The sequence below is a fragment of the Colletotrichum tamarilloi genome, assembly GCF_030869305.1.
Source record: "Colletotrichum tamarilloi strain Tom-12 chromosome Unknown Scaffold_149.1, whole genome shotgun sequence".
NCBI classification, from domain to species: Eukaryota; Fungi; Ascomycota; class Sordariomycetes; order Glomerellales; family Glomerellaceae; genus Colletotrichum; species Colletotrichum tamarilloi.
In genome coordinates, this window is record NW_026849532.1 from 1 (window position 1) to 23,523 (window position 23,523).

General features: G+C 54.5%; 7 protein-coding genes across 7 annotated transcripts; 2 read left to right on the plus strand and 5 right to left on the minus strand.

Annotated features, from left to right (window-relative positions):
* Positions 1-1,297: 1,297 nt before the first annotated feature.
* On the minus strand, positions 1,298-3,008 carry CTAM01_15124 (major facilitator superfamily transporter; the record flags this gene model as incomplete). Its single annotated transcript, XM_060531123.1, has 5 exons — positions 1,298-2,260; positions 2,308-2,470; positions 2,531-2,736; positions 2,798-2,842; positions 2,901-3,008. 5 exons carry the CDS (start codon positions 3,006-3,008, stop codon positions 1,298-1,300), a joined length of 1,485 nt encoding a protein of 494 aa, XP_060374277.1.
* A 1,807-nt stretch (positions 3,009-4,815) lies between these two features.
* Positions 4,816-5,274, minus strand: CTAM01_15125 (uncharacterized protein; the record flags this gene model as incomplete). The annotated part of the gene is made up of 1 exon (XM_060531124.1): positions 4,816-5,274. One exon carries the CDS (start codon positions 5,272-5,274, stop codon positions 4,816-4,818), a length of 459 nt encoding a protein of 152 aa, XP_060374278.1.
* A 636-nt stretch (positions 5,275-5,910) lies between these two features.
* On the plus strand, positions 5,911-8,297 carry CTAM01_15126 (uncharacterized protein; the record flags this gene model as incomplete). The annotated part of the gene is made up of 3 exons (XM_060531125.1): positions 5,911-5,935; positions 5,991-6,733; positions 6,789-8,297. 3 exons carry the CDS (start codon positions 5,911-5,913, stop codon positions 8,295-8,297), a joined length of 2,277 nt encoding a protein of 758 aa, XP_060374279.1.
* Positions 8,298-8,587: 290 nt separating this feature from the next.
* On the minus strand, positions 8,588-10,597 carry CTAM01_15127 (F-box domain-containing protein; the record flags this gene model as incomplete). The annotated part of the gene is made up of 2 exons (XM_060531126.1): positions 8,588-10,036; positions 10,100-10,597. The coding sequence occupies 2 exons, from the start codon at positions 10,595-10,597 to the stop codon at positions 8,588-8,590; spliced, it is 1,947 nt and encodes a 648-aa protein (XP_060374280.1).
* A 1,839-nt stretch (positions 10,598-12,436) lies between these two features.
* Positions 12,437-13,522, plus strand: CTAM01_15128 (D-isomer specific 2-hydroxyacid dehydrogenase; the record flags this gene model as incomplete). Its single annotated transcript, XM_060531127.1, has 1 exon — positions 12,437-13,522. The coding sequence occupies one exon, from the start codon at positions 12,437-12,439 to the stop codon at positions 13,520-13,522; it is 1,086 nt and encodes a 361-aa protein (XP_060374281.1).
* A 492-nt stretch (positions 13,523-14,014) lies between these two features.
* On the minus strand, positions 14,015-15,835 carry CTAM01_15129 (major facilitator superfamily transporter; the record flags this gene model as incomplete). The annotated part of the gene is made up of 1 exon (XM_060531128.1): positions 14,015-15,835. The coding sequence occupies one exon, from the start codon at positions 15,833-15,835 to the stop codon at positions 14,015-14,017; it is 1,821 nt and encodes a 606-aa protein (XP_060374282.1).
* A 4,240-nt stretch (positions 15,836-20,075) lies between these two features.
* Positions 20,076-22,793, minus strand: CTAM01_15130 (uncharacterized protein; the record flags this gene model as incomplete). Its single annotated transcript, XM_060531129.1, has 3 exons — positions 20,076-20,265; positions 20,313-22,456; positions 22,509-22,793. 3 exons carry the CDS (start codon positions 22,791-22,793, stop codon positions 20,076-20,078), a joined length of 2,619 nt encoding a protein of 872 aa, XP_060374283.1.
* Between the last annotated feature and the right edge of the window lie 730 nt (positions 22,794-23,523).

A 23,523-nucleotide genomic window follows, 5' to 3' on the forward strand; every position in this document is an offset into this window, starting at 1 on the left:
CGATCCCAATACGAAGTTCGCGAACATCAGGGATATCCATCGGGCTCAAATCGAAGCGGGTGAAAAGGAGGTTATCACGGCTGAATCCAGCGACTCTGAATGCCCTAGTGAGGCTGGCAGCTGTATTGTAGTGGGTGTGGTTGAGGATCAATAGTTAATAGTAATGAGGAGGTTGGGTTGTGATCCCATCGTTTTTGTGGTGCCAGAAACAGGGGGGTGCCAGGAAGTGGGTATGTTGACTTAGATCGTGTAATACACTCTACTCTCAAGATCCGTACTCGGCGGAAACCAGCAAAGTAAACGTCATACAATCAACGGTCGACACAGATGATAGTGTACGGCGGACAGTGGATCCCGAAAACACGGCTGCAACACTCGCACAGGACTCGATCTCGGATCTGTCGTCCAGAGAAATCAGACGGAGCAGCTTCACAGACTCCTCAGTATCTTGTCGCCAACCTCCCTTCTACCTACCCAGGCACCGTTTGGGGGCAAAACAAGGTCCGTCGTGTAGCCGCGCAATCGAGCTCCATGGCACAACCCAGATTGAGAAGTTTGCGCGCGCGTGGAAAGAGCCATTCCAAGTGCCTACGTGACGTGTAGCAGCGTTACAGACCCAATGAATGTCTTTTCCAACTTTTGGGACGGTCGAGCTATGGTGGTAGGAGGCACGACACGCCGCCGTATTGGAAGGTTTGTGGCGATGTGCTGTAATGTCTTAAATGTTGTCAGGTTCGGTGGTCCATCAACGGTCAACCGTCCCGACTGCATTATGGGTCCGGCGTCTTCAGAAATGTTACCAGGTGAAAGATTAGAAGATGGGGATCATAAAAATTGCTGTTTCGAGCAAAATGCAAAAAGTTTGGGCCCTAACCAGGATTCGAACCTGGGACCTCTCCCAGACGTGTCGCTAAGACCCTAAGGGAGAATCATACCGCTAGACCATCAGGGCGGTGGAACAGATCTGGGATCTGGATCGTGACTTCTCGACTCAGTTTGGGACTTATACATGGTCATAGACTCTCAGAGAGATGAGTTTCCATTACATCTGGTACAAGAAGCCCTTGGCTTGAATGATAAGAGCTTGCGTGGCAATCATAGCAGACGGCAACTCTTAGTTGACCAAGAGGTGTGAGATTTTGCATCGATAGAGACACGTCGGCTATTACATCAGTGCATCTCTTCGGCCACAAGACATTTCCCCCAGTGCAAGTATCATCCATTCTCCTGAGAGGTTGTTCATGACATCAAGTCTAAGTCAATAGACAAGGTCTTGTTGAAATTTCAGTCCTGTGCATTACAAGGTGTACTGGAAGTCTGGCCTCTTGTCACCGAGCGCCTCAATCTCCTTCTCAGATTTATTCTCAACCCAGTGATCTCTCTTCCCCTGCCTCCTCTTCTTATTCTCGATCCTGAGCAAAGTGGTCATGAGAGCACTGCCGCCACACAAGAAAATGGACATGTACGCCAACACAACGCCATGACCCTCTGGGAACCGAGGGCCGTGGAAGTAAATGTTGGAGCTGACGATACCATTCAAGTTCCCCCATCCAATCACAAAGCCCAGTACCACGCCGCGCTTGTAGACGCCCTCATTGTTGTTGGCGACCCAGGTGATGGTGTTGGCGATGCATGGGTAGATGCCGAGAGCTCCGAGAAATGTGCCTGCGTATTTGACTTGGGCGCTCTCGGTAGCGATGAGCATACAGAAGCCTACCATGCCGATGAGACTGACTCCAATGTTGCATAGACCACGCTGTTTCGTCCTGTCCGCCACATATCCGATAAAGATGGTGAAAATCGCCGCCGCAGCATAAGGCGGGACCGTCATCAGCTGCGATCGTACGATACTCGTATTCCACCCAAGTTCGTTGACGATGGTGGGCAAGAACAGACTAAAGGCGTAAAGCGGCATGTCGCAGCCCATGTAGATGACCATGCCCAGCCACATCTTCCAGTCTTTGACGGCCTGCCAGAAGAACGTCATCTTGAACTCCTCGTGGTTGGCAGAGGCCTGCTGGTCCATCTTTAGACGTCGGATGACGCGGGCCCGATCGTCGTCGGAGAGGAACTTAGCCTCGTCGGGAAAGTCGTGGACCATCCAGAAGGAGGCGACGCCGAAGACCACGGTGAGGAGGCCTTCGAGGATAAAGATCCATGCCCAGCCCGGGCGGCCGCCGACGCCGGCCATTTGCTCGATGCCTGCTGCGAGGGCGCCACCGAATGAGCCCGAGATGGCTGCAGCTGAGAAGAAGATGGCCTGGACAGGTAAGCTTGGAGGGACGTCTAGTTAAGTTGAGAACTTACAGCGCGGATGCCAAATTCTGATCTCTTGTACCAACATGATAGGTAGTAGTTAACGCCCGGGAAAAGCCCAGCCTCGGTAAGGCCCAAGAACCAGCGCGCGGCCATCAACCCACTCCAGTTGTGTACGAATCCCATGCCCGTCATTGATGCCCCCCAGAGAATCCTGTACTGGGTCAGCACACCATGCCAGATAAAGACTGGAACTAGGCTGTCCTTTGCTCACATGATGATGGGAATGAAGATTGACGGTCGCAATTTCTTGAGCAGAATGTTCGTCAAGGGCTCGAACACCGCATACGAGACGAAGAAAATTGTGAGCGACGAGTTGTACATGGAACTCGTCAGGCCCAGGTCTTTGTTCAAACCGGCGATTTTCGCATTTCCAATGTTGGTTCTATCAAGGAAAGCTAAGAGGTAAAGGATGCATAGCTGCGCCGGCGTCAGTTAAATGCACTTATGCCCGCAGGACATGAGCATGCATGATACGTACCCATGGAATCAGGATCCAGTCGAGCCTCCTGACTAAGTTTCGCTCCTGCAATGTGTAGGTCAGTTTACTGGGCGTTCGGTTGGACACGAAGGGCATGACATACGACTTCAAGCCTCTCTTCTTCACTGAGGTGCGCGTCAGGGTCACGCGGAATATCCTGCGTGCCTTGGTCTGATGTATGGGAGGCCGCAGCCTTCTCTGTGTCGCTCATCGTGGTGGGGTGTATCTGAAGCCGATATCAAAGTTTGGTTTCGGCCGCGTTTGAGACGAAAAAAGAGAAAAGCCTCGTAATAGAAGGCTCAGATTTTGAGAACAGACGTAGTCAGATATTGGGGGGAAGGCTGAGTAAATGCTGGCTCGGGTGGCGGACGAGTGAGTTTGGGGTGGTAACCAAGATGCTTGACGGAAGCCAAACCAGATCGGCGGGAGACCTGGTCAAATATAAACTAAGGAGACCTGCCTGCGACGGCGGGAGGTGGGGAACGTAAGAGCAACCCTCCCCCATCACCGGCAGACGACCTTCGGGATACACTCGGCAATGGAACCTTCTCTGTGACTGGTAGCCAAACCGCTGCAGCGGAACAAGTGGCTTATCGTTAGTAGTCATTGGGGGCTCCACGTTTGACGTGGAACAGAGAACTCGGTCAAGGGATGTTGATGCAGCGCTTTCGAGCGGCGTGATGAATCTGACAGAATACAATGCTAGAGTCTCCAGTACCGATTAGACCGCGTGGTTATCCTGCAGGACCAAGACCAGGAACGCGGGCGGCGACGTCAATAATAAAGGGTTAAACCTCAGCAGCAGTATCTGCTTCTCGAAGGATGCGAGGGAAGCCAAGGGGAAGACATCGGAGACACGCGCGCATCGGTTGATTTCTCTGACGTGTCTTAGCCTTGCGAACTCCAGTCCATGACCACGAACAGGTATTCACCATGGACCGGAATCCCGAGACCCATGGTGGCTTGCGAGGTAGTCTAGAATCGTTGGGTTCACAGCATATTCTGTCTCCATGCTTGAGGAAGTCACAGGTAGATGGGAGAGAGGGCGCATCTCATCCGCATCGAATGCTTTTCCCGACAAGGTGAGAGCTTGCCAGTGGAGCTAGTTGACAACATTGTATGAGCCGGGGGCTCCATCCGAGACTCCATTTGCCCGTGGGGAGAGTCTGGGGAGGGGGGTTCTACCCGTCGAGACTAAGAAGAGAGGGGGAATCTAACGGTCATCGGTCCGCGTGGGCAAGCAAAGACTAGCTTATCTCCGGCGTGACCCCGCGGTTGCAAGCTCAGTCACTCGACCACAACAAGCATTGATCTGCGTCCTAGGCGCTCTAGCATTGGGGCGGGCTGATGCCGGGCAAGCTTGATTTGACGGCCGACACTTCGAACGGAAAAGAAGTAGCGCTGGATCTGCAGTAAGCTCGGTCAATAGCAACCGGTTGACGGTTCCCCAAGATGATGCCAGCCACTCTGCCCTTCCTGCTAGTCTTAGTGGGACGGGGAACGGGCTGGGTCGTTGTGCACGTATTTGAAATACACCCACGTGAGGACAAGGGTGACGCCGTTGCTCAAGATCTGTGCAGTAGTCGCACGAACACCGCCGAGTGGCACAAGAAACACCGTATGGCGAGGTTGGATGGCCAATAATGCAGCCTGCTCGGTTGAGCTGGTCTTTCTGTGCGACTTAGATGTAATGCAGATGGCCGCCCCACAGATAAGTCTTTGATAATCAGAATAGGCAGGTCCATGACTACAATGAACTGACGTGCGACCACGGGCATGATTCAAGCATATCGCCGGTTCGAAGAACGACGTTACTTGGGGGTTCGTCAACAGATGGGCCCAAAGATGCTGGCCGCATTTGCGCCGTTGAACATCCCCGGGATGGTAGGTCTTGTCCCGGCTTGGCATGCTGCAGCACCATGGTCCCTGGCAGAGAATGCCAGTAATCATGATGGGTCATTGGGCGGATCGATGATCAGTCGGTGCTGAATATTCATCCGAAGATGAGTGGACAGAGGCTAGGTATTTGGTGCCATCCGAAGTTCTGAATAAACGTAGGTAGGCCCACTGACTGCACGAAGCCGAAGAGATATCCATGTCGGTGCGGCGTCTGGTCCCGAACCGGCCGTAACGGGTCCCGACGCCCTGGCTTGGCAATCCGCGCCCGGGGCCAGGCTGGCGGTAAGGAGGGCCCGTAGCTCGGGACATGGCAGAAAGCCGTCGATAATTCCCTGTCGCAAGCCGACTGGCCGTCGTTGGGCCGCTCCGACCATCAGCCGTCTCGAATAGTCCCTGCTTTCATGTTCCAAGCTTTCGGGGCGGGAGCTTGCCTCAGAGTCCATTGACTGAATGGTTCTCTTCAGACTTCGGGAGCTTGCGGATAGCTGGACTTCCAGGCTCGGCGTCCTGGACTTGTTCGACAATTGACATTGGTCGAACTCAACCTGCCCGGAACAAGACACGAAGGCTTCCAGCATGGCTGGCATTCTGGCGGTGCTGGAGCTGACGATGCATGCCCACACGGTATTGCTTGTCAACTGCGGACGTTTCGTGCATCAACTGCATTGCATAGATGGCGGACGTGTCGCAGCATTGTGTAACTAATGAGACAATGAAATTTTATGATGACATATTGGCGTGCGAAAAAGGCGATGCTTAGACCGCGAGCTGCAGTGGATGCGATGATGGAGCATGGAGAAAGAGGGTTGGGAGATGGTGATGACAGAGGCCAGTGGAGTGGACGGGAGTTGCCAGCCGGCAAAACGTCATGCCGGCTGGCGCTAAACAAGACCAACCCAGCTGAGTCATCGCAGATAGCGCCGGCGTCGATCGGCGACAAGCCCCACCATTGCCGCTAATCCCCGACTGCGACGATGGCGCTTTCGGCGGTGGCTTCTGACGTGAGAACTTCATCTCTCAGGCGATGAGAGGTTGCAGTGCTCACCGTCACATGTTCCCGTCTTCAAGGGAGGCTATATACGATACCCTTCCCCCAATTCATCCCGAGTTCGACTTCCTAACCCACCCAACAGGGGTTTGATTCTGTCAGTGAGGGGCAATTCACTCACACACTCTCAAACACCCCACCATCCCCTGCGTTGAGACCCATGACCATGGCCAAACGTGTATGCATCGTCGGTAAGGACCACCTTCTCTCCCACGCCTGAGTCTTTGCTAACATCATAGTGTCAAGGCGCCGGCCCCTCCGGCCTCGTCGCCGCAAAGACTCTCCTCCACAACGCACCGAAGGGCGCCTTTGACGTGACAATCTTTGACGCCCAACGGCGCATCGGCGGCTTATGGCCCACGCGCCGCGACGATGTCGACGGCCTCGTCCACCCTCTCATGCTCGCCAACCAGAGCAAGCACACCGTGCAGTTCAGCGACCTCGCCTGGGCCCCTGAGGACCCGGACTTCCCGCGCGCCTGGATGGTTGGCCGGTACCTGGAACGCTACATCGAGCGCTACCTCAAGGGCACTGATGCTGCCGCTGCAGCAACCTTGAAGCTCGGCCACCGTGTCGTCGAAACGAAGCTCTCTTCCAAAGACGGCTCATGGACCGTCACCGTCGAGAGCGAGGCTGGCGGAAGGGAGACGAGCGTGTTTGATTACCTGCTTGTGTCTTCCGGCTTCTTTGGCAAGCCCATTGTGCCAGACGTCGTCTCTGGCGGTGCCGGTACGGATATCCCCGTGGTGCACAGCAGCAAGTACCGGGATCTACAGACCCTGTTCCCGGACGGCGTCAAGAACGGCGGCAAGATTCTAGTCGTGGGAGGGCAGATGTCTGGCGTCGAGATCGCGGGGACCATCGCCACGCACATTTCCTGCGCCGTCAACGCACCGGACCCGAACCCCGTGCCGAACGCGGAGAAGCTCACAGTCGAGCATCTCACCCAGCGTCCGACGTGGGTGTTTCCACTCCACACCACGCCAAAGGTATGCCCCATCTTCCAGACATGGAGAGACTCGACTTGCTGACACAAAGCTCAAGCCCGGCGCGAAAGCAGCCCCCTTCCTACCCCTAGACTTCCCATCCTACAACCTCAGCAACCGCCCACATCCCCTCGAGAACAGCCAAGGCCACATCACCCCAGACGCCGCACGCCTAACCCACGGCATCTACACAACCTCCCTAGGCCAAGACCAATACGACTTCTCCCCCTCCGTCGCCGTGACGTCCAAACACCACTCGGACCCGGCCTACCTCGCCGTCTCGGAGAACTACATGGAATTCGTCCGCGCCGGCCTCATCAACATCACACCTGGCAAACTCGACTCCGTCACCGGCACAACCGCAAAAATCACGAACCCTTCTTCCTCCTCCTCCGCCGCCACTCCGGAAATCGAGAACGTCGCAGCCGTCATCCTCGCAACGGGCTTCAACCCCTCCCCCTGCCTCTCCTTCCTCCCCTCCTCCGTCCTCACAACCCTAAACCACTCTTCCTCCCACCCCTCTCTCCCCCTCGCCCTCGCCTTCCACGGAACCCACGTCAAAGACCTCCCGACCCTCGGCTTCGTAGGCTTCTACCGGTCCCCCTACTGGGGCGTAATGGAAATGCAAGCCCGCTTCCTCTCCGCCCTCTGGACGTCATCCCCTTCCACACGCCCGCCGGCCCTCACCGAAGCCCTCCTAGACGACGCCTCAGACTGGCGCACCGTCTCCCTCCGCGACGACCCCCGCGCCTCCCAGTTCCCAATGGGCGACTACGCCTACCTAATGCAACAATTCTCCCTCGCCCTCTCCATCCCCATCTCCCCGCCCGCCGCTCCCCTAACCCCGGCCCTCCCTCACAACAACAAACCAATGGACATACTCACCCCAGCACGCTACCTCTCCCCACTCGCCTCCGAAGTCGCAAAGTCCGAAGCCGAGAAGTCTCTAGCACAAACAAACGACACAGCAATCGCAGGCCTAACCACATCCCGCTTCGTGCCCCGCGCCGTCTTCCGCAGCTTACTGGGAACATGGAAGCTAGAACGCGATCTCACGAGCAGACTACCGAGCCACCCAAGCGGCCACTTCAGCGGGACGGCACAATTCCTCCTCCGCAACAAGACCGCCGACGGCCTGAAATGCGCCTCCGGACCCGCCTCCGCTGATGAAACCCCAGACGCCAACGACGACGGCGCCCTGGCGACAGAATACCTCTACATCGAAGACGGCGAATTCCGCGCCTCAAACGGCCTCGTCTTCCGCGCGACCCGCCGCTACGTCTGGCGCTACGACGAAAAGAAAGACACAATCAGCGTCTGGTTCGCAAAAGTCAACGAGCCGAAGCGGGCAGATTACCTCTTCCACGAGATCGAGTTCGAAGGACCGCCACAAGATGACCAGAAGAAGCCCTGGCAGGCAAAGGCTGGGCACCTTTGCATTGATGATTATTATGACGTAAAGTACGACTTCGCCTTCAAGGCTGTCAACCTCGAGGAGTGGAATATCAAGTACACTGTCAACGGGCCACAGAAGGATTACACGATACATGGCATCTATAGACGCTAGAAAGATCAATGACTAGAAGACGGATGAAGCGAAATCTTACATCTCAGGCTTTGAGAATCTAATCATTTCTATAGGTAATGCTTTTCTATTTCCTGCAATCGTGCATCATTCGCTACAGGCCAGCATTGCTGGAACCAGCATAGCCCAGTGTGCAGTCTCGCTATTGCACAACTCCAAAGATAACATTTTCCATACTCGCCACTGGAAATGCATCAGTATCGCTCACCAGGATGTCAGCGTTTCTCCCGTGCCGCCTAATAGTTCATCGTCAGTGACCAATCCTAGCCCGCCTACAACATCGTCAAATCCCCATCGCCGTCCACCTTTCGCATGCTTCCGTCACCCAAGATTGCATGCCTTCGCACGAGCTTGGTGTTTCCGGTGTTCAATGCCCAGCAACGAGCCAAGCCCTCCCTTCCAAATGCCCAGATCATCATATCAGGGCCTAATCCCATCGAAAGGTCGACGATGCCGGAGCAAACGGCAACGACTTGGCCGTAGACATCAATTGGAAACTTTGGCCTTGGGTTCCGGTTGTCCTTGCTGTTCAATCCGCCGTTCTTGGCTTTGAGGAATTGTTGAACTGTATGCTGCAATGTCGGCCACCAATGAGCCCATTGATGTTCCCCTTGGCTGTCGACCAAACTCAGGAGGCTGTTAGTGCTTGAGAGATCTCGGAACATATCTGGTGGGATGGTATAGAAAGCGAGAATTTGCTCCCCTGGTTGGAACCCTTCTCCTTCCGTCCACCGTGTTGTTGAGAAAACGGCAGCAATTCTCACACCATGTACCAAGTCCCTCCCAACGGCATACATGAGCGGCGCACTTTCGCATGCTGCCGCTGGTGGACAAAACTTCACCTTGGTCACAATGCCAGCCCTCGACCATTTGGGATCATCACAAACCAGGCTCAGGTACCTAGTCTTGGGGTCTGTAAAAAGGATGTGAGACCCATCGCTCAAGGGCACGGCTCGATAGTTGTCGGCAGTGGATAATCTAGGCCTTGGGAGGACTCTTCCCGTTCTTGTCCACTGGCTTCTTTGATTGGCAAAGGGACCGAGGGAGGCGGACAACTGCTGCTCCATGATGGTATAGACGTTCGAAGCGTCTTCCTCTAGTTCAGACGTCTCAAGTCGTGAGATGATAACCGGGACCTGGGGGGTAAAGTCGATTTCATTGAAGCCAAGACCACCCAATACGTCTTGCAGCGAGCCGGCGTGGCAGTCTGAGATTGACGCGGCGCTGATCAGGCGAAGTTTGCGTCTTGGGTCGTTTGCGTCACCCGGAGGAAGGAAATAGATGTAGTCGCTGGGTGTGGACAAAGCAAAGCGGCGGGCATTTTGCTTTGCACTTCTATCATTGTTATGTATCTCGATAGCCGAAGAGCTGCCAAAGGCGACGTAAGAACGATGAGGGCAAATGGCGACGGAGCGAGGAGGACAGTCGGCCGTGCCCACGTTGTAGTGGGTGGATTGTAGCTTTGCCTGCAAAGGCAGGGAGTGCGATACTTGCTGTGTGTCACAGTTACACAGTTTGTTTTGGGTTGAGTACTTGATGGGCAATACGGGTAGCCCTTGAATTTCGAAGACAAGGCCGAGACGGCCTTGGACGAGCACAGCAACATGGTTGCGTGCCCATGTCGTGTCCATGGCGCAGGCAAGTACAGGAGATCCGCAGGTAATGGCAGTGATAAGTCGAAGTTGGCCCTTGCGACTCTTGCGATAATTCGAGTGCTCCTTCTAAGAAGATATTGGCCATGGACGCGAGAAGCTCTCTTCGCACTGGTGATGCAACTCATAGACCAGGATGGTGCATCCGTGGGTGACCATCAAGTATCGACCGCACATACTTGCGGTGTAGACAATGTTTCGTTCGTCGCTGGTAGATATCGGAGAACCGCCGATGAAGTGCGTCTGGCCGATTTCGACGAAAGCGGGCTTGCTCCCGTTGTGACGCGGGCCGAGAGTGCATTCTCTCGTGAGCCATTTGGACATGACAGACGCTCGACTTGGCACCGGCTTGTCCGTGTTGCTGGAAGCTTGATGGCCAAGTATGCTATTGATGCTCGAGGTCCACCCGCCCCTCGACAACATGCGGCCAAGAATAGTCTCATTCGTGCCGGCTACCATCCAGGAGCGGCAGGTGTGCCGCGAGGAATTGAAGTCGCATGGATCCAACAGCGAGTAGATATCAAGCAATATCTCGATTGGGAGCCTTTGAGAAGCTGGCAGCTGTTGCACGGCGTGGTAGCCATGGCCATGGCTGTACAAGACTGGACGCTGGCCGGGCTGGTTCGTCATGGCAGAGTCAAGCGACGGATCTGAGGTCTGAAATGTTGTCGAAGAAAGGATACCTAAAGAGAGTGATAGAGTGGAGACCGGGATAAAGGTTCAGGGCGTAATTCGGACAATGATAGAAGTCCCTGGAACTGCTGGTGATGCAAGTGGTGACGTGGGTGGTGTTGATGCTGGTCGGGGCTTGATGATTGAAGACGATGTTGTGGTCAAGAAATGAGTTCTCACGAGAACGGGGACTCGCGATTCTGCAAATTCATAAGTAGGATACAAGCTCTATGCACACCTCTTGCCAGCAGGTGACTAAAAGTTTCTGCAGTTTCCATCTTGTCAGTAGCAGTGAGAAGGTGAAGAGATAACGGCAGGTGAGTGCTAGCTGTGTGGGTTGCAGGAAGGCAGAGAAGCAGTTGCCAACGACATCAAAGTGCCTGAAAGAGCAACATCTCCTGATTCATATACCAGAGTGCTCCTACCCATCCAAAGCTGTCTTCATTAGAGAGAGTCTGGAGAACACAAAAAGCGACAGGATGCACGGCAAAATCGAGGGAGGAGAAATCGAGGAACCAAGCGAGCTGAAGCTTGAAGAATGAGCCAGCTCTGCGGAAACGTTAACAACTGGTCGGTTAGCTCAGTTGGTTAGAGCGTGGTACTAATATTTCACCTGAAATGTTGTGTAATGCCAAGGCCGGGAGTTCAAGCCTCCCACTGATCATTCTTTTGCTTTTTGATTGAGATAATTCGTACAAAACACCCATCACGTGCCCATATTATTATTCAAGACATTCTTCTCGCCATTTTCGTGAGTTTCTTGTTCAAAAACGTTGTTGTGGTGGTAGCTTTGTGCGACTCTCGGATCTACACTCATTTGCTGACTCATTCAGTACCTCGAGCGTGTCTGTGGACCTGAGAGGGTGCGTTCATGCAGTTGAAGACCCAGCTCGGAAAAACATTCAAGGTGAAGAGACGGATTGTTTTTATGGTTGGTTTTCCAACATGCATGAGTGAAGATGAATCTGAGTATTCTCAAATTCATATTGTCTCGAGTCCTCGACCGTGAAGCTTGTGATGTCGATGAAAACGCTCAAATGCGACTGAAGAATTACTGGGGCTCCCCTGAAGATCCAGGGCAGGGCGCCTGACAGTTCCTCTGACAGGACCGGACCCAGCGGGGTTGTAATTCTGCTTTCGGTTAGCGAGATGCCCAGAGCTCCCGACCTGGCAGAAAAGCATTCATGGATGGCGGGGTAGCTCTGGGCGCAAGCGAATTATATTCACCACGCAGTCAAGCTTAAAAAAAGAGTAGCAGCTGCAGTTGGGGGTTCATCCACGTCATCTGGCAGAGTTCAGCTGGAAACTGATTTTGAGCGCCGGATTGGGCAACCACAGAAAGATGCTGACGCAGATTTTGCCATTGACACTGACATGGAGGAGGAAAGAACACGGGCACTGCACTTGCTGCTCCCAATGCGGCACGAGGCAAGATGTACCTTTGAATAGGTACCTTAAGATAGCTAAGGAAAGAGAAGGTAGGAGGGAGAAATGAGGAAGGAGGAAGGAGGCATGGCCCGTCTGCGGGCAGCCAAGAAGGAGAAGGAAGGAGCTGACGCGCGCCTTTGCTTGGCTTCGTTCCCGACCCTCCTCCTTCTTCTCCTCTGTCTCTGCTCTCCCTAATCTTCATACAAAATCCCCTCAATTCGTACCACCAATTCCGATTAACTTTTCCATCCTGCTCTGCACCCTCTTCTTAGACACCTCCACAGAAGACTCTCCCCAAATACCTACTCAGCCAGCTACTGTCTCTCCACGACATCAGGCTCTAGCCCTCAATTGCGTCCGACCGCCACAATGAAGCTCGCCGTCTTCAGCGCCAAAGCCTATGACAAGAAATACATCAATGCCGCCCACGACGTCAGGAAGGAAGAGTTCAAGAAGCATAACGAGAAGCTCGTCGACGACAACACTGACTTTGGCATCATCTACCACGACTTCTCTCTCTCCACCGAGACCGTCTCGCTCGTCAAAGATGTCGATGCCGTTTGCGTCTTTGTAAACGACTCCCTCACCGCCGACGTCGTCGAGGAGCTCCACAAGGCCGGCTGCAGAGCCATCCTCCTTCGCTGCGCAGGCTTCAACAACGTCGACCTTAAGACTGCCGAAAAGTTGGGCATCTTCGTTGCCAATGTCCCTTCCTACTCCCCCGAGGCTGTAGCCGAGTTCGCCGTCGCCCTGCTTCAATCCCTCAACCGACGCACCCACCGAGCCTACAACCGAACCCGCGAGGGCAACTTTAACCTCGATGGCCTTCTCGGCAAGACTGTACATGGCAAGACGGTGGGCATCATTGGCACCGGCAGGATTGGCGTTTCCATGGCCCGCATCATGAAGGGCTTCGGCTGCACACTGTACGCCTTTGATCCCTACGAGTCAGACGCCTTCAAGGAGCTCGGCGAGTACCTGCCTCTGGAGGAGCTCCTTCCCAAGTGCGACTTCATCAGTTTGCACTGCCCTCTGATGGAAAAGACGAAGCATATCATCAACGAAAAGACGCTGAAGCAGATGAAGCCTGGCGCTATGCTCATCAACACATCTCGTGGCGGTCTCGTCGATACCAAATCTGTCGTTCACGCCCTCAAGACTAAGCATCTTGGCGGTCTGGCCCTGGACGTATACGAAGGCGAGGGGGATCTCTTCTACAATGACCACTCTGGTCATATTATCGACGACGACTTGCTGACCCGTTTGATGACCTTCCCCAACGTCCTCATCTGTGGCCACCAAGGTTTCTTCACCGAAGAAGCGCTGCAGGAGATCTCCGAGTGCACATTCCGCAACCTCGAAGACTTTATGCTGGGACGCAAGTGCGACAACTCTTTGGTCAAGGAAGAGTTTTTAATGTCTCGCAGAGAGTCTCTCCCGGTGCGTATTGTCTGAGGTTAGGAGAACCCTGTTGGCGGCTGGTGGGTATGAAACAAAGACCTGTAGATTGGTGAATACCCTTCTCTTCAACTCTTGAGCAAATAGATGGCTACAGATTACGACTTACGAATAGACATTTCCCTACATCCACTGTCGCATCGCTCCTCTCATGCAGATGAAAAGTCTGATGAAGAAAGGATTGATATTTCCAAATGGTTGCATTACCCACATGTGCATGCACTTGAACCCGACTGTTTTGATTTCAATTTTATTTAGGATTATGAACGGCGCCGGCCGTTGGGCTTTACATGCGTCTATAGTCTAAATGCCTTTCGCTCCTGGATTCCACTATCCAACGCCAGCTTCCTCTTTACGCCGAATAAACAAAGATTACCATCGAATCCAGGGCCGGTAGCCAAGGCGCCAGGAACGAGTCGCTGAGATACAGCAGCTCTCTGGGTGTTTTGCTATGTATCGAGATGTATACATATCGAATATCCAAATCGCTTACGCGGGCTCAAAGGTGCGGGTAGGAGCCAACGCGTTCTTTGGCGGCTTGGCCTTTTCCTCATCGGATCCCGACGTCTCCTCGTCATCACCAGAGTAGGCGTACTTGCTCCTGGCACGGATACGGGCTCCGTAGACCCAGAAGAGGAAGGGAATCGCACAGCACGCGAGACCGAGGAAGGCGAGGAGGGACGAGGCCCACTGGTCGCCGAGGCGGTCGTACATTTGCTCGGTGAAGAGGACGACGGCGGCGCCCCAGAAAGAGCGGATGCAGGTCTTTGCGGCGAGGGCGGAGGCGGCTTGGTGCTGGTAGGAGTCGACGAGGTAGTTATTTGCCGAGTTGTACAGGAAGATGAAGCCGAAGCCGACGGGGAAGCCGCCGAACGCGGGGCCGGCCCAGTGGAGATCTGCGTAGGAGGTCCAGGCGAAGATGAAGAGGCCGATGGGGATGAACCAGCAGCTGAGCATCATGGGGATGAGACGGGCCTCGGCAGGCGGGTGGCCGTTGTGCTTCGCGACGAGGGTGAGGTAGTGCTTGTTCACCCAAGGGGAACAGGCGGCCGACAAGAGAACGCCGACGGCGAGGGGGATAAACATGAGACCCGTCGAGGAGGCGGAGTAGCCCTTGCGCTTCTGGTAGATGATGGGGAAGGCGACGAAGAACATGTAGAGCAGGCCGTAGAGGACGGACATGTAGATGGAGATGAGGAAGACGATGAGCTCGCCAAAGAGGAGCTGGAAGGGCCGGATGAGGAAGATCCCCAAGCGCTCGCTGAAGGGACGCATGTCGATGTCCTGCTCCGTGACGTGGGTCGCGTCGCCGGTCTCCTTGCGCATCTTCGCGGCGCGGCGGGCGAGGATCGTGGGCGCGTAGGTCTCGGGGACGGTGAAGGAGATGAGGACCCAGACGACGAAGGCCATGATGAGCTGGATCCAGTACAGCCAGCGCCAGCCTGCCGCGTCGGAGAGGAAGCCGCCTACAAGAGGACCGATCGCGGGACCGATGAAGGGCGCAGCAGAGAAGGCTGCCATCGGGACGCCGCGCTCCTCGTTGCGCCAGAGGTCTGCGAGGGTGCCGCCCACGAGGGTCATGGGCGCGGAGAAGGCGATGCCGTCGATGGCGCGGCAGACAAGCAACGTGGCGAGGTTCTTGGCGACGGCGCAGGGGATGATGAAGATGACGGCGAGGAGGAGGGTGGATGCGTAAATCACCTGGCGGCCGTAGATCTCGGAAAGGGGCGCGAAGGCCATGGGACCGATGCCGAAGCCGATGACGAAGACGGTGATGGAGACGAGGGCGGCTTCCTCTGAGACGTGGAACTCTGCTGCGACGCCCTCGATGTCGGCCGTAATTACCGAGGAGCAGAAGGCGACGACGAAGCAGGTTAGGGCGACGACCATTGTGCAATACCACTTGTATGCTTTGCTCCAGTTCTTTGGGTTCTGGGGGTCGTTGGGGACGAAGGTGACGAGCTTGTAGTCTCCTCGGCCTGCGGGCGCTGCTGAGCCGTCCGCTGCTACGCCTCCGGCTGGGATCTCGCCATTGTGGGTTTCTACGCGGTACTCGTCGAGGTTTGCGTTGGGGGAGAGGGTGCGGTAGGGGAGGTTTACGTCCAGCTCTGGGTCGATTTCCTCCTTCGTCTTTACGGGGTGGAGGACGTTTGAGGCGATGGAGGAGCGGCGGTTCGGGCGGGTGTTGCCGGAGGGGGTGCGGGTGTGGGAGGATACCGGGGCGTATTGGGGTGCTGGTGCGGCACCGTCTGAGTCTGAGGAGGAGCCTGGCGGTAGGGTGTGTGATGATGTTCGTGATGGCTGATCCATCTTTGCGGTTTGGGTGTGTTTGCTTTGGTTGATGTGGTTTGTCTTCAGGGGGTCCCTGGTGGGAAAGGGGGATCTTGGGAGGGAAGTCTGAAGAGTTGAGGGCTAGGGGGTATGGCCCGGTTTGAACACACGATAATCAAGGAATAGTAAGATATCCTCCTCGGATGAAAGGGGGGGCATCACCCTGACTTTATACTCGGCCTCATCTTGGGGAGAAGAACCACACACGAAGGGAACTGAGTCACTGTTGGTGTGAGATGAACAAGGTGCCTTGCATCAGGAAAGATACGCACGCCCCTCCCCTGCACTCCATTGAATGGGTAAACAACCTAAGAGTAAGGGAACCGGTCGCAATTCGGGCTATGGCTTGGGAATGGGATACTTCGGCGGCGGCATTCGGGGTGGTGCCCCACTTATCTGGATGGACGGAGACCCGCTTTTCCCGTCCGAATCGCCCAACCCGGTTTATCGTCGTGTTCCATTGTTCTCCCTCCTACCCCCTTGTTTTCTCTCAAAAATTTGCAGGTATAGTCGAGTCTAGACGCAGCGATAACAGCATGGTCTGTGAATCGTTCATGTGAGGGTCCTTTGGCTCTTTTGGAGTGTAATGATACCTACACGCGTCGAGTTTTCGTGGACCACTTTCTCTGATTTTCTTTCCGCCATTCCATTGTCGATGGGGATGTTCCCCACCGCGGAAAGGCGAAGGGGCGTGTGTCGAAAACTGCGAGAACGGAGGGGTGACATTCCAAGCTGCCTAAAGAAAAGAAACATGTGAGAGGTACGAGATAACGTGCTGCCCGTCCGCGCCGCCCTAGCAGATGCAATGGCAAGCTCCCTGCAGCTTTGGGTTTGGCGGCTCTGGTCGAAGAAGGTAATGGACGGCCATCACGGGGAGGCGAGAGCCAAGAATTCGGGTTTGGAGTGGGGGGGCAGAGTAACAAAGTAACAGTTTGTGTGGCCAGCGCGAACAGAGCCTCACCAAAATGTCGGCGGCGCGTTTGACACGAGCGCCGACTGTTGCTTTTTTGGCTTTGCTCTACGGAGGGCGGTACTGGGTTTGGGCGCGCGTGCAGGGGACTTCTCTGACCTTTCATATTCAAAAAGACTGAACCAGATTTTGAGGCTATCCCAGGATTGGACTAGAGCGAGAATGTTGGTCTGGTCTGGTCGAAAGGCCTGGATTGAAAAAAGCTTCATTCAAGATCCTTACGGCTGGAAGAACACGCAGCGGGAACGGGTCCATCAAATCGTCATCACAACTTCGTCCGTATTTCTCATGGGTGAATATCCACAGCAACCCCGAGCCCAACAGCTTTTGGGGGAGAGATTGATGCTATTCCAAGTTCGACATCTCAGTCAGCCAAAACGAAACCCTCAATGCGCTTCTCGTTCTCTTCAAAGGTACACACTTCCTCGCGGCTCTGTCCGGTGACGCAAAAAAGCAAAAGCGGGACGGGTCTGGGAATAAGAGGGAATGACTTTTGGGCGGCACTAGAGCGTCTTGGCCTCGACACGACAGGGGCAGTCCCGGTCCGCCGCCCGCGATTGTGTGGCCTTCCCAGGGCTGAGGAACAGGGGGGAGAAATCTCGGGACGAGCTCGGGGTGTCGTCATACTAAATCAAACTTGAGGCAATACGTACCAAATTTTTCCTCTCTGTTTTTTTTTTCCAAGCCATAGCCGAGGACTTGTCAACAATTGAGGCTGCGAATTGTTGATACTTCTATCTGCCAAGGTGTTATCTTCTCTACTCCCTTCCGGGAGACGCCTACTCACGATCTCTCTCCGTCTGAGCCTCGAATAGCTTCATTCATCCTTCTTTGTCGGTATTCAGACGTCAAGAACCACGGGCGTTCGCAGCCTGGGATACAGATAATTGTATCGGTTGCCAAGTTGGTGTTTACCGAAGCACCTTGCGAATTTACGATTCCAGAGCCGAGCTGGGCGCCTTTCGTCCGGGATGCACGAACCGTGTGGATACCCGGCGGGCTTGAAAGTGGGCCCTCCGGCCGGACACACAGTCAGTCACGCAGATGGCTTCCCGAGATTTCGTTGCCATGGAACTTGCCGTTGGGAGTGGCAGCTTTTTGACGAGTTGACCAGCTTGCCGCAAAACCCACACCCTTTTTTCTTTGAAATTCTTTCTATGTGCCTCCGAAGTCTTGATGATTGGGGTCTCGTCAAGGGTAACCAGCCAAGGTACATACTTCAGCTGGGGATGCTCCTCTCCAGCCAACATGAACGACGCCGGTGAGGTTTCGAAGCACGATACCTTCAACGTAGCAACGAAGCAAGGACTTCAGCAAGTGGATACCGCTGCAAAAAGGTTTTCTCGAATTCCAAGGATCTCAAGACTCTTGGTGCATGCATTTGATTACGCTTGCAAGATTGTGCTTATTCCCGCCGGACCCAAGTGGGGGGCATGGGCAGGAACTCACTCCTTGATACCTGACTCACCACAGGCTTGCGTCCGCGGCGTTATCAGCGAGAAGCCCAAGTCACCTCGGTGTTTGGGCGTATCACTATTTCACTGATAGGCGACTAGGAAGTTCCGAAGTCGTGCTGCCGTTGTTCCCACATGGCGGTGGCCCCGATTCTCCTCCCTAGAGATGTAAAACCCACGAGGCGAGCCAAGAGGTTAATAAGAGGGCCCAGCGGGCGTCTCTCGAGCAATTCGAGACCTTTTCAACTGGGTGACAGTCTGACAGATGCCACCGATGTCGCAGAGATCAACATGTGATGATACAAGAAGAGGCTCCAGAGGCTCCAACGGTTCCAGAACTGACTGCAGGTGGATAAGGGGATACTGCAGTCTGCAGTGCACCTGTCAAGGGTGGGGTGTGGGAGCCCGCGATGACAGAGCATCTTACGATTCTCCAAGGGGTGCTTCTCCCTGAACGCAGACCTGCGAGATGAGCCCGGAATGGTGGGAGTGGGAGTAGGGGCAAGCTTAGGTTTCGTTCTAAAAGAGCCTCTTTCTCGTGCTACAGATGGGCTACGGTGTGGATGGTGAGGGATGCTAACAGTTCTTTAGAGATCCTGAGATCTTAACCATTGACGTGGGCTGCACTTTGGCGATTGCTGCCTGACGGACTAGCACCCGGTATCGTGGATCTTATCCCATGATCAAGTACCTTACTCATGTGTACGGCTACTAATCTTCAAAGTCAGGTAAATAAAGGTGTAAACAAACGGGTATTAACGAACCGTTGAACCATAACCAGCGCTATCGCATACCTTGAGCTCACGAGGTAAAGACTTCAAAAATAGTGGATCCCATTTCAAAAAAGTCGGAGCTCGCGCCTACGGTTCCCGCGCCCCCATCAGCCCCGGCACACCTCGTGGTCGGCGTTTCCAACCCTCTAGCCCCCGTCCCTAAAGCCGCCAAGCCTTTAAGGAAAAGCTTCCCTCCTGTGATCGTCTCCAGACAGATAGACGGAGTGACGCACTTTGAGCCTTGAGTATTCGATTATCTACCCTTTGGGCCGTTTGGGAAACAGCGCCGGTCGGTCGGCCACTCGGGTCTCAAGCTCAAGCAGTCAGATCTTGGCTGCCTACCCGTTACCGCTGCCGTTGCCGATGGGTGTCAGAGACAACCAAAGATACACACACAGACCTCGCGGGGCTTTTACTCTCCACGAGTAGACCGGCCGGTGTGATAGTCCATCTGACATGCAGCCAAGCAGAACCCGTTGATCTGCTTGCCCTCGCCTCCATCTCCGCCGACTACTCACGACCTCCGACCGCGGTCGTAGACCTCCTTGACATTTTCACGATCCGGAACGTCCAAGCTCCGCTCATCGTGAGGTGGAAGATTGTCGATTTTAGTGGTCGATGATGGCGCTTTGGAAGTCTACGAATGGAGTGTTGCACCAGGGCATGGATCCACTAAGCTTACCAGCTTCACCACGAGTTTTGCGATTCTTGAAAGTATTCCCTGACTGACCATAGCATAAACCCGCGGTGTCTTGGCAAGACCTATAGACCGGGGGGTTCGTCTTGAGACTTCGACAGTATCACCACATCGATCAGCCTGTCACTGAATCCGTCTGTCCGCATCGTTCGTGAATTCTCATTATCTTGATGGAAACACTCGATCACTCCAAACTCCAGTGGTATAGTGCTGTTACCCCCGCTACCCATCCCAACGTCCTCCTATCATTAAGCAAGGTTCCCGTATGCACACATGAGAATATCTACAAACGCAGCTGCGAACAGCTAGGCGAAGCTCCTACGCACTAGCGATTGTTGCTGTCATCCTGCTGCCGCCAGATGTGCGTGTCGCCCAGGCTCATTGAGCTGTCCGACGCGGCCGAGGCCGTGTTCTCGGGGGCATTCGGTGTCTCCGTATCCGGGCCGCTCTCTTCGTCGTCGTCCGTGTTATTGTGAACTGGGGGTGGATCCTGGTAGATCCACGGCTCTTCTAGACTGTAGAGAGTTAGTGAACCGAAACGAATCAAGAAAAATGAACATACCGAGAGGTTAAGCTGGGATTCGCAAAGGTCAAGCCCTTTTCTTTGTCCTCATCAATGGTGCTTCCGCGCCTGAGCAAACCTTGCGAGGGTCTCGGCCCCTCAAAGTCTTCGTCAAGTATAGCCGCATCCTCAGGGTCAATCTCAATGCGGATGCTGCGCAGAGATATGTATCGCGTAAGCGGCTCGAAACGACGCTTAAAGTAGAAGCTGTACCAGACCGTAAACGCAATCAGAGGTAAGACAGCAATAGACTGGACAAAGGCAAGCGACAGTGCCATGATACTGGAAAGTATCACCTGCGACACGAACAGACCAAGAATAACGCGGTAACTGATGATTCTCCAGGCGCCGCCGGTCGCATGCTGAGGCTGGTCCATTGCGTAGAGCAGTTGGTATTTGTAAGTGAAGTAGCCAAGGATGAAGTAAAAGAGGCCGACGGTCAGAATGAGCCAGCCGAATCCCAATGTGCTGTACAACAGGCATAGCATGAAGATGAGCATAGCCGTCGGTAGGTAGAATCCGTAGCTGAACACAGTTGGCTGCATGATTTCGGCAAAGTCCCTAGGGGTTTTGGCGCCCATCCGATAGATCGGGTAGAGGAAGACGCTGCCGACTTGGAGCAGCCTAAAGGGGAAGAGGCCAATACCTTGAAGCATGATGAAGTTGGTGTAGAATATTCCGAGGTCCTGGATCTGCCCGGCAACTTGTCGCGTCAGGGTAGCAGGACTTTTCCAGATATCCTGGATCTGACGAACCAAGTTGGCAACGGTGAAAGCTGCGTTGGAAGTGGCAAAGACAACAAAGATGTTGAAGAAGGTGAAGAAGAAGTTTTTGGAAATGATGGAGAGCTCCACGTCACCCTTGGAGATCATACCTTGCTCGTACGAGAGGTATTCGTAGAGATATGGCACGGCAACGTTCAGCAACGAAACGAGAAGCGTTGGCAAGCCGGTTTCGATCAAGGCACGTAGCGTCGGATATTGGTCGAAAAATCCAACAATGCCAGGGAACCACGTCTGGAAGTTGCGAACGCTTAGCAGACTAGCAATAGACGCAACGATTGTCAACCACAGGACGGAGAGGACGGCGACAAATATTGTAATGATCCATGAACGGAGACGACGAATCCCACGAGGTGCGTACGTGTTGGGCCACATTACATCAGAAGGAGCGGGTGCGGGCTTCGTAAGAAGCTGTCCCGGTCGAGGGTCGATGCGGGCCTGGATTGCCATCTGACAAGCGGCGATCGAGTCCATCGTGACGAAGGCCAGATCGGCCGGGGTGAAGTTCTTCTTTCTCGCCTCGCGGATTCTGTCGTCGAGGCGTCGCAGCTTCTCCTCGTAGTAGTCAAGGCCGTCTATCTTGCGACTCTGAAGTTTGAGCAAGCCATACCATAATCTCACTTTGGGGCGCGGTCTCTCGACGAGTTCGGGGTTGATGTTTTCGTGCCCTGATAATCCACCATTCTCTCCAGCCTCCTCGTCGACTTCGTCTTCTCGAGGCTCCAAGACTGAGGGCTCGGCCTGGGGGTCGCGGAGGCGCTGGACTGACTTGGGGAGCGCTGCCTGTTTTCCGAGATACACGCTCCAAGTCTCTTCAAGCTGAGCCAAAGCCTGCGCTCTTTGAGCAATGAGCGAGTCGAGCTCCCGCCAGTCGCAGCACAGATTGACATGCTCGACCTCGCCAATTTCTAGCTTTTCAATGAGTTTCTTGATTTTCCCTTCGTCGCGTAAATTTCGAGGAATGCCAGTAAGGCGGAATGTTCTGTCGGTGATTGTTGACTGTGTGCCGAGGTACTCTTGACGAACATGTATGACTCTAAAGGTCGCCTTGTTTAGGACGTAGAGGGTCAAGCCCGTGAAGAAGTAGCCAAATGCCAGCCATGCCCAGATGTAGCTCTTTGCCATGTTGAAACTCTCGTCGTCGCCGTCCGGAGCATCCCAGACCGAGTTTTCGTCGTGTGAATAAACTCCCAGAGCGCGAGTCTCCATCGCGATAGAGGCCGTAGGAGTTTTACTAGGTTTTGGTTTCGTTGGAGGGAAAGTCTCAGGTCCGAGCGAAGCATTGATGGGTAGCATCACGGTATAGGCGAAGAAGGCCAGTATAGCCAGAATGCGGATAGCCATTTTGAAGAAGGCAAGAAACTGTTCCCGTCAGATAAGTATGCCGAGTCACGAGTGGTATCTTCGGACTTACGACAAAGGCATCGAGACCGGCAGAGGCGAGGACTTGCTCCTCAGTAACGCGATAAAGTCCCGGAATCCACCCAAAGAAGGTATCCGGCAGTGCGGGCAAACCGATTTTGGGGTCCAGTCTGCGCTTGCGCGCGGCGTACAGGGTCGGCCATCGTGGGCGCAAGAAGCAGAAGGTGGTGAATGCTGTGAGGCCAAGAACCAGGGACAAACCGAGTTGGACCCAAACGTCACGATCGCTCGGTTTGATGGCCTCTGGCGGTTTGTCTTCAAACACCAAATATTCCATCTTGCGTGAAGCAGGTCTCCCCGATTCGGATGCGACTGACGGAGCTGTTGAGTCGCGAGTCGTTGGGTAGAAATTGGTGATGTGTTGGAGAGACTCCAAATCGTGAGGTACGGTAGTGGGTTGAAACAGGTGCTGGGAGCTCCAGGCACGAGGGAGGTCTCCACTTTCATCCGAACCTGTGACGTGATGATGCGTCGGGTGATTGTGGTTCTGGTGGTATTAGATAAGCAACGCCACAGTTTTAATGAGGTGGCTGGGATGAACCAGCGCTTCAGCCACACGAGGGATCGAAGGGCGCAAGTGCGCACGCTGTGCCTGCATTCTTCTGCATCAAAATGCACAAAAAGGCCCCTCAAGAGTACGGGGTGTTCCGGCAGCCCTATAAGGCTTTCCTTTTGCTATCCAGCCATGGTCCCAATTGTTCAATGAGAAGAAGAGTACGCAAGGTTGCGGCCGGCACATTGCAGATGCCGAATGAGAGGCCCTACGGCGCAGCTTACTTTTTCGGCAAGCCACTTGACCTTAGATTTCATACGCGGTGCTTCAAGATACTCACCCTTTACTGTTCCTTTATCTGCAAGACAATTAGTGACGGCCAAGACGGACGGCTGCTCGGCTGCTCCCTCAAAAGTTTTGGCGATCATCGGCCCCACTGCCGTGGGGTGGGACCTAGGTAGACCGACGCTCTCCCGGCTTTTTTCAGCCCTTACACTCTGTTCACCACCGCTGA